Source organism: Chionomys nivalis, chromosome 3, assembly GCF_950005125.1.
Source record: "Chionomys nivalis chromosome 3, mChiNiv1.1, whole genome shotgun sequence".
In the NCBI taxonomy this organism is placed as follows: Eukaryota; Metazoa; Chordata; class Mammalia; order Rodentia; family Cricetidae; genus Chionomys; species Chionomys nivalis.
The window spans coordinates 109749420-109759104 of NC_080088.1; the positions used below are offsets into that span (position 1 = coordinate 109749420).

General features: G+C 57.1%; 1 protein-coding gene across 1 annotated transcript; it reads left to right on the forward strand.

Moving 5' to 3' along the window:
• The first annotated feature begins 523 nt into the window (after positions 1-523).
• On the forward strand, positions 524-8725 carry Cdk2ap1 (cyclin dependent kinase 2 associated protein 1). The gene is made up of 4 exons (XM_057766179.1): positions 524-655; positions 4540-4634; positions 5929-6055; positions 7992-8725. Exons 1-4 carry the CDS (start codon positions 601-603, stop codon positions 8057-8059), a joined length of 345 nt encoding a protein of 114 aa, XP_057622162.1. The 5' UTR covers positions 524-600; the 3' UTR covers positions 8060-8725.
• Positions 8726-9685: the final 960 nt, after the last annotated feature.

Genomic DNA, 9685 nt, shown 5'->3' on the forward strand with positions numbered 1-9685 from the left:
AATAAACAAAAACCACAGCCAAAAAAAAAAAATCACCGAAAAACAAAAAAAACCCCAATCGCCACCATTTTCTCCAGGTAATTTTCCATCCCTGCCCCCACAGTCAAGAGACACAGGGGAAAAAAGTACTTCTTCCATCCTGCCTGGCTGTTTAAGAAAGAGGAAGGAGCGGGCCAATGAGCGGCGCGCGGGAGGCCGGGGCGCGGCGGGGGCGCCGCGGGGACCGCAGCCCCCCAAACTTTGGCAAGTTGCGGGCGGCGGCGCAGCGCGGGGCGCGGCCGCGGGAGGAGCCGCCCCTCGACGCCCGCCGCCCCCTCCCGGTCCGGGCCGGGCCCAGCTCCGGCTGGGCTCAAAGTTTGCGGCCGCCCCTGCGCCGCGCGCCCGGTGGATGGGTGATCTACTGCGGCGGCGGCAGGGTGAGGGACGGCCATATTTGCCGGCGCGGCCCGAGCCGGCGACAACAAAAAGTGCGCGGGCGCCTGCTGGGCGCTCGGACGGGCGCGGGGACGCGGGGCCGCCCGGCCCGGGCCTCGGCCTCGGCCTCGCCGCCGCGCTCGCGGCCTGGCCCGGCTCTGCCCGGCGCGCCCGCCGCCCGCGGGGATGTCGTACAAGCCGAACTTGACCGCGCACATGCCCGCCGCCGCCCTCAACGCCGGTGAGTGAGCGCGGGCCGCGCGCGCCCTAAGTGCCGCCAAGTTGGGGGCTCGCGCTGCCCACCGCGGCCCGGGGCTCCCCGACTCGCGCGGTGCCCGAGGCGGCGAGCTCGCCGAGGGTGTGTGTGTGTGTGGAGGGGGGGTGATGTCCCGGGCCGGTGCGGCTCGGACGCCGCCGTCTCAGCCGCCCCGCCGCCATGATTCCGCCGCCCGCGCCGCCAAAGTTCGCGGTGCGCCGGGCGCTCGGCGGGGCTGCGGCCCGGGCCCGGGTGCGAGTGGCGGAGCGGCCGGGGATGGCGGGGAAGCGAGGGCGCGGGTGGCCGGGCGAAGAAAGCTTTTTCCTCAGCTCCTTCCCCCCCCCCTTTCCTGAGGATTTTTGGGCGGCTCGGCGAGGGCCCCTGCCGGCGGGAGGCGGGAGCGGCCGGGCTGCGCGGGGAGCGAGGCGCGGGGCGCCGAGGGTCGGTGGAGCGGGACAGGCCAGGGCCGGGCCGCGTGCGGGGCGGCGGGAGAAGGCCGGACGGCCGCGGGCCGGGAGGGAGCCTGGCCGGGGTCGTGGGCGGCGAGTGGCCCGGGGGCGGGAGCGGCTCCCGCTCCCCTCTCCCCAGGCCCTCGGGAGTCCTTGGGAAGAAGTTGAAGTGCCGGGGCCTCGTGGGCCCTGCGTGCGGCGTGCTGGGTCCCGCGGGTCTCCATCCCGGAGTCCCCACGTGGATCCCGGAGGACCGCGCAGTAGAAGCCCGGGGGACCCGGTGTCCCTTCCCCACCGGGGCTGGGCGCCGCCGGGAAACTCCTGTGCGAAGTTCCTAGGCAGCTTTTCCTAGTACCCAGGGGCTAGCTCCGGCCCCGGGGACATTCGTAGACGCCTAGCTTTGTGTCCTCTCAGTACCCCCTAGACATTTGGCTGTGAGCAGACCACTCCCCAAAACAGACGCGAGGTCGGGGGGTGGGGGTCAGGAGAGCTAAGGCCCCTTGGGACAGTTGGGGTCTGAGTTGGTTATGGTCGCTGTGTACCAAACGTACCACCCATGTTGGCACTTCCAACCTGGGGGGTCTTGTGTTGAAATGTTGAGCCAGAATTCCAAAAATCCCCCAAGGGACCCCGAAAAGCCCTGGCCATGTGGTTTAAACTTCTTGGACACCGCTCTTTGGGGTTTGGAAAAGGTTGAGATTTAGGGTGCCAGCTTGGGAGAGTTGAAACGCTCCCACGTGGGTGCAGAACCCCCCAAAGCACGCAGCCTCTGTTTCACCTCAAATGGTTTCATTCCCCCCGCACCCCCCCACCCCGAGTGACAGGCTTTGTTGGCAGGTAGGATTTTTGTCTGCAGTCTCTTTGGCCAGTGTCTAGGATGGAAGGGCAGTGGGTTGCATTGCCAGGCTGTGGGAAGCCAGAGACAGCCTGATCTGGGATAGCTGCCCCGGGGTCTTCAGCTGGGACCTTTTGGGGTTGTGGGTCACAGCGGCAGGCACCCACCGGGACTTTGAAGCCCTGTTCTGGGCTTGCTGGCACCTGTAGTCAGCTCAAGTTCTTCTTCTAATGGGGCATGGCAGGAGGCGTACCGGGGTCTCCAGGTGGCCGGCATTTTGGTGGGGGCCCGCCCGCCTGCCGGTATTACTTCGCAGAAAGCCCTGCTCTCTCCTGCCATCTGCATCCAAGATGGACTCTCACAGTGGCTCCTCCGCCTTCCCTGTCATCATCCCTCACGCCCTCCAGCCCTGCCTCCTGCTCACTGAGTTGCCAAGCTGCGGCCTGGCCGGCGGTGGCAGTGGCGGAGTTAGACAAAGCCCCCGCCTCCCCCGCCCGAGAGCGTCCCCCCCACCCCCGGCGCCCCAAGTGGCGGGAAGGCCGCCAGCTCCCCAGGCCCAGGCCGCTCTTTGTCTGGCGTGGGGGCGGGGAGCTGCGCCTGGCCCCAGGAGCTTCCTGGCCTCTGCCAAGCCCTCCCGGCTCTCTGCACACTGCGCTCATTGTCTGAGATGCTCCACACGGCTGTGCTGACGTGGAGCCGCCTCCCTGGCCTCCCTCAGCCCAGGTGCCTGTCTTCGGGAAGGAGAGGGCTTGAGTGGCGTGGAGGACCCTTCTGCTACGACTCCGGGGGTGGGGGCTGATTGGATGTGAGGCAGGTTTGACTCAGTCAGGCTCATCTCCGCTCCTGGGGAGGGGGATGGAAAACCAAGCTCTGAGGTATTGCTTGAGGCCCTCCACACGTAGGGTGTTTCTTAGACCTCCTCTGCCTGCCCCTCAGCCGCTAATCACACCCCACGTCATCAGATTGTAGGATAGATAAATCTGCTGTTGGAGTATGGCTTCAAACAGATAAGAAACTGAGGCCCGCAAGGGCCTTGACGGAGGTCCCACAGCCAGGAGTGGCACTGCGGGACAGACCCCAACTCTGTCCAGGAGAGACGGTGGGACAGGGAGGTGACAGCGGTGGAAAGCACGGGGAAGCAGAAGAGGTGCCCGGGCCGACTGTGGTGCCAGGGTCCTCCAAAGGCCTCGACTCCTCTCCCACACCACCCTTCAGCATTGACCCCTCTAGCCTGTCTGAGCCCAGAAAGGGCTTGACGACATGTAGTGGGCAGGATTGGAACTCACCTCCTGGAAAGGAGCCATCTCTAAAGGCTGGGGAAATGGAATTGGCCATGGTGGTGAGGAAGCTAGGGTCGCCCCTAGTATGCTTTGCTCAGGAACCACATCCATACGTGGTGCCTAAACCTGGGTGTACACTCTGTGCCTAGGAAAAGCTTCCTGTGCTGTTGCCTGCTTTGAGGCAGGTGCTGGGATTGCCAGCTTGCTGCGCAGCCACTTCCCATGCAGTGTGGCTCACCCTGAAGCCAGGCCCTGGGATTCACTGCTCCTCCCAGCGCCTGCCCAGCAAACCCAGCTCCTGAACTTCCTTCCTCCTGTCCCTCCCCTCGCCCACACCAAGTGAGCAGCTGGTGACTTGGCCAGCCTGGCACCAGCTGTCCATCCCTGGGGCCAAGTCTGCAGAGCCTGCTGTGTGTGTGAGAGACAATTTGGCTCTGGGGGCGGTGGTCGGGCAGCTGCCGAGCAGGACTAGGTAAATTCTCCATGGTTACTGCTGTTTGTAATTCGAAGGACATCCTTTACCCGCCTAATGGCCACTTGGTTGCCATTATGGGTGTGCATGCTCCAGCCAGGGGCCTCTTCATTCCACATCCAGGGGATGACAGTCTGCACTGGGCTCCGGGCCCTGCTTTGTTCTAGCTGCTGCACCTGGATAGTGTTCTCAAGGGCTGGATTCCAGACATGGGGTCTTAGGCCCCTCTTTTTGGAGTGCAGAGTGCATGATGTGTGTGCGTTTTGCATAGACAGTCGGGAGTTCTTTTCTTTCTTTGGAGAGGGAATGAGAAGCCCAGAGGGGTTGAGGGGCTTTTCTGATGCACAAAGGCTGCTCTCCAGACCCTGCTTTGTGTTCATGCAGGGCACCTGTCTCCCTCTGGGGAGTGCCTTGAGGCCTTTGCGGGTCTTCCTTGCTGTGTTTGTCCAGCACAGGTGGTGCTTAGGAACACAGAGGTGGCTGCGTCTAAGAAATTCTATCCCAGGTTAGGCCAACCTTGCTAGTTGCCAGTCATGGACTGTAGCTCTGGTTCTGAGTGGGGACTGGGCTGGGGTCTTGGTAGTAGTCTCTGGGGTCATGTGCATGGACAGGGGAGGGCTGTCTTTTGAGGTACGAGGTATGCAGGGAGTGGCTGCCCTTATATACTTCCTTCCGTGCATCTAGACTGGTGTCTGGGTTCTGACCATTAGAGGTTGAACTGAGGTCTCTGTCCTGTAAATCAAAAGTTCACAAGTAGGGACCTAGATGGGGGGGACTGTTGTAGTACCCAGTGCCCTTTGCTATAGCTGACTTCTCCCTCCTCTTTACTGCAGGAAGTGTCCACTCGCCTTCTACTAGTATGGCGACATCCTCTCAGTATCGCCAGCTGCTGAGTGACTATGGGCCACCATCACTAGGCTACACCCAGGTATGGCAGTGTGGGTGATGGGAGGGCTCTGGGGGCAGCCGGGACACTCCCCTGCTGGTAGGAGGCATTGAGGGGACAGAAGTGGATCAAAGCAGTCCCCATGTTCTCCTGCGTGTCCTTAGCCATTGCTGGGACTTGGCTCCCATTCTTCATTTGATGGATTAGAATGCAGGGCAACTGGGACTGTCCAGGGACCTGAGGGATGCGGGGATACTTAGCCAGGGATCACGGCGCTGCTCCAGCCACCAGGTGCTCGTTTCCTGGGCAGGTAAGGCTCAGCTGGTGTTGGACCTCTATGCTGTGACAGAGGAGACTGGGACAGCATATTGGGAGCTGGAGATGAGTATGGTCCCAAGTCATTTCCTAGACCATGACCCTCTTGAAGACCCAGATCTCTTATCAGTTCATTGCGGTGACCTCAGGGTCATGATCAGGGGGCAACTGGCTGCTCTGCATAGAAGTTTTTTACAACCCTGGTTGCCAACAGGAAAATTCTTTCTGTGGGCTAAGTCCCAACCAGTGTTCTGGGGTTGCCATGGAGGTCTCTCCTTGGCACAACCTCTAGCCATGCCCCGACAGCCTATCCTATCCCAGGAGGAGAAGGAGGCTAGGGCCCGGGAGCGGGACAGGCTGAAGAAGCGGAGGCGGCGGGAGGATGGGCTGAGGCGCAGCTTGGAGCGGCAGCGCAATGCCCTGGCCATGCGGCGCCGACGTTGGGAGAAGCGGGAGGCCAGGAGGCGGATGTGCCAGGAGGCTGAGCTCCTGGCCTGCAGGCCGGGTGGTGAGGCTTGGGAGTGGAGGCGAGAGGAACAGGCCACGGCCCCGGACAGAGACCTGGCTGCCATGGTCCAGCCGCAACAGGAGGAAAGGAATGAGCCAAGGCCCTCGCTGATCTGGGTGCTTGCTTAAGCCGTAGCCTGGAGTTAGAGACTGTCTGTGGGGAGGATGTGGTGTGTCTGATAAGTTTTAGCCCCATCCTGGGTCCTTAGCGATGGTCGAGGTCCTCCAGTGGTGACCTCTGTCTTCCACTCATTGTGGATGCCTGACTCCTAGGAGACGCCCCTCTCCTCATGGAGTCGGGTGTCCCCTGTTACTTGTCACTTTGACGCCAGATCTTTCTTCCTGTGTGGATGGGGACAACAGGTGAAGGCCTCGCGCCCTATGTTAGAGTTGTACCATGTGACATGCTCTGGCTGGGCAGTCCTGAGATCCCAAGGCTAGCTCTCTTTCTCTCCACCCACGTGTGCCCACTGGGGTGGATCCGTCCATCCAAACCCTTGTTTTCTGGTCCTAGGGAACTGGAAATAGCCAGGTGCCTCAGAGTAAATACGCAGAGCTGCTGGCCATCATTGAAGAGTTGGGGAAAGAGATCAGACCCACGTATGCAGGGAGCAAGAGCGCCATGGAGAGACTAAAACGAGGTGAGCCAGGGGCGTGGTTAAGGGTCTCAAGGCTGCCTGTCACTGTTGAAGACTTCTGAAGTCGAGCATGCTGGTGGGTACCTGTAGTCCCAGCTCCTTGGGAGGCTGAGGCAGGAGGATGGTTTGAGCCCAGGAGGTAGAGAGGTTTCCTAGAGGATGTACTGGAGGTGGTCAGGGAAAGTCCCTTGACCTGTGGGTTAGTGATACACACGTGTGCTGTTGCAGGTGTGGCAGTTGGGTCTGAGGAGCTCGTGGTTTCTGAGAAGGGGTCACCCCTCACTCCTGTACCTTGTCAGAGAGGCTCTATGACCTCTCCATCTGTGCTGGGGGGCGGGCAGCTGTGACTACAGAGGCTCTCCTCTGATCAGGATAGGGAGCAGCTTGAGAGTTCCTTTTGTGTTTGTTTTTGATTTTTTTTTTTTTTCACGATAGGGTTTCTCTGTGTAGTTCTGTCTGTATTGGAACTTGCTTTGTAGACCAGGCTGGCCTTGAACTCACAGAGATCCACCTATATCTGCCTCCTGAGTGCTGGGATTAAAGGCATAAACCACCATTGCCCATCTGATTTTTTTTCTTGTTGTTTTGTTTTGTTTTTGTTTTTGGAGACAGGGTTTCTTTGAGTAACAGCTCTGGCTGTCCTGGAGCTCACTTTGTAGACCAGGCTGGCTTCGAACTCACAGAGCTCTGCCTGGCTCTGCCTCCCAAGTGCTGGGATTAAAGGCGTGCGCCACCACTACCTGGCCCCATTTTTTTTTTTCTTTTTTAATTGTGGCAAAATATATGTAACATATAATTTAACATCTTAACAACTGAAGTTCTTTCATATTATTGTATAGCCATCACACTGTGTGTATCCAGAACCTTTTATCTTACAAATTTGAAACTGTGCTCATTAATTCAAACGGTCCCCACTGCCCTTGAGATTCTTTAGTGACTGAAAAGGGAGAGTGATGTCACAGAAAGCAAGGGAATCAGGTGTGAGGTGTGAAGGATGCTGAGCAGCGTGCTATCTCATGACAGAGCTGCTGAGGGGACAGGCGCTCTATTTAGAAGTTATCAGAGGACCAGGGCTGTAGGTTCATTCACGACCAGGAGGTACTTGGTTGATGAAAACATTACAGAATGAACCTGGGAGAGAATGGAGATGGCCTGGACCTGGAGGTCCCCGGTCTGTGCCAAAAGGCTGTACTGAAGTTGGACTTGCCAATCATAGCTAGGCTGTAGCTGAAAGCCAGGCTTGGCTGAATCCGTGGAATCTCTGAGAAGGTGACTAGACTTGAGTGCGAATGGGGACAGGAGTGGAGATGAGTGGCAACCGGCAGTGAGAGATGGGATCCCCCGTGGATCGATACTGATCCCCCGTGAATCGATACTGCTGCTTACACAACAAGAGGACGTGAGAGAATTCTGAGAACTGGAGAGCTGGTTCCAGATAGAGATTCCTGGGAAGATGCTAACCTGTGATGTCTTAAGCAAATTTGCATCCACCCCTAAAGCCAGTGGATTAAATATGGATGTACCAAGTGGCTATTGCAGGACACATCCTGAGGGAGCTGCTGGCCCTACAAGAATGAGGAAGACTTCATGTCACCCTAGCCAGCTGCTGAACCCATACAAGCACGTCACACCAGTGTGAAGAGATTTGAGGTTATCTTGATTCTGCCTTGAGAGTACTAGGGTTGCAGTGTGAGCCACCACCTGGGCATAGCATTGTGAGTTTTTTAAAAAGGAGAAAACTGGATGTTACTGGCCTTGAACTCCTGGGTTCAAATGACCTTCTCTCATCACAGCCTCCTTAGCAGCCTGGCCTTTGCAGGTATTTGGATAGAGACCCTCTATTCCCCTCAAGAATGAGGGCTTCAGGACTGGGGTTTAACCAACAGGTTTTCTTCCTGCTCTGTGAATGGGCTGATGCCCGTCTCTGCTTTTCTTGCAGGCATTATTCATGCCCGAAGCCTGGTTCGGGAGTGCTTGGCCGAAACGGAACGTAATGCCAGGTCCTAGCCCCTGGCCAGTCTGAAGGCCCATCTCGCTACCCCGTGGAGATGAGAGGCTTTGTTCAAAATGGCAGCAGTTTTCCTGCCATGGTCATTAAGCTCTGAACCCACATTCAGAAGATTGGGAAGACATTTCGCAGTTCCTGACGGTGTGCATTCTAAGTAGTTAGAAACGATCCAGCTCTTTTTTTCTTCCCATGCATTGATTTGAAAGATGTTTGTGAAGCCACTTCACAGCAACCTATTGTTTGCCCCCAAATACCAGTGCCCCTTTAAAATCTCCCTTTGGATACACTTGCCATTTGCCTCACCCCAGCTGACTTCCTTTCCATGAGCTCACCTGCCTTTGAGGACTTGGGTGCAGACCACAGCACATCTGCTTAGTAGCTGGCCTGCCTGTGGACAGTGTAGACCCTGCTTCACAGAGCTGCTCTGTTTAAGCCTTTGCATGACCGAGTGCTTTGAAGTCAATCTTAAACATGCACAAGTTATAAATACAGAAGAAAGAGCAATCTACCCAACCTGCCACGCGCCCTGCAAATGTCCATCCTGAGACTGTGGATCTCAGTTCCATGTTTACTGTGAGACGGTCACAACATCTGGAAGAGAACGACTGCAACTGTTGCATCTTTGTATTTATTACTTGATGTAATAAAGCTTATTTTCATTAACAGTTTGTATTAAGATGTGGGATCCTTGGTTCTTCAGTGCTTGTTTTTCTTTTTTTTGTTTTTGTTTTCGAGACAGGGTTTCTCTGTGGTTTTGAAGCCTGTCCTGGAACTAGCTCTTGTAGACCAGGCTGGTCTCGAACTCACAGAGATCCGCCTGCCTCTGCCTCCTGAGTGCTGGGATTAAAGGCATGCGCCACCACCACCCGGCTAGTGCTTGTTTTTCTTTGGGGGAGGACAGTCTTGCTAATTATAGTGACACTGGCCTTGAGCTCAGAATCCTTGCCTTGGTTTCCCCAGGGTTGGGGTCACTATTGATGCTCCTGACGGAGGGCTTGGAGATACCTGCTAAGGCATTTCCTATCTGACTCAGACATCCCACTAGCACAGCAGGCTGTGAACTGTGTGCCTGAGTCTCAGGGATATCAGGCTCACAGGTGGCCCTGTGGGAGGCAGGTGTCAGCTATGAGCCATGGGCACTGCTCCACCGTCCAGCAGGTGGGTGCTTCAGGGATCTCCTGGGCAGCGTGCTCACTCCTGCAGTCCCAGAACCTGGGAGACAGGCAGGAGGATCACATACTTGTGTCAGCCAGAGCTTCATAGTGAAACATTGCTTTAAAAAAAATTAATAGTTTTATGCTCCCGTGCTGAGAAAAGCGAGTCGTGGTTGGATACATCGAGTCTCTGTGGTCTCCACAGTATTTCCCGGGACGCAGGAGTTTCTGCCGTGTGAAAACTGACCCTGTACAAGACTTGGCTCTGAGCTAGTTGAAGACAAGTATCAGATGTACAGTATTGTGGGTGAGAAGCCAAGAGCCCATTCACAAAGTGTTCAAAGGCCAGCAGAGGGGACCATGGGCTTTGCAGCATCTCCAAGGCAGAACACCAGTGTGCAAAAGGAAACAGAAGCTGCCCTTCCTAGCTACAGTTCTAAATTTGCCTTCCTGTGAGTTTCTTCTGCCTCT

Excerpts from the sequence above, each read along its gene's own strand:
- Cdk2ap1 (XM_057766179.1), top strand. The coding sequence starts at position 601 with ATGTCGTACAAGCCGAACTTGACCGCGCACATGCCCGCCGCCGCCCTC. Across the intron at positions 656-4,539 it reads CGCCGCCGCCCTCAACGCCG|GAAGTGTCCACTCGCCTTCT; the intron begins GTGAGTGAGCGC and ends TCTTTACTGCAG. Across the intron at positions 6,056-7,991 it reads CATGGAGAGACTAAAACGAG|GCATTATTCATGCCCGAAGC; the intron begins GTGAGCCAGGGG and ends CTTTTCTTGCAG.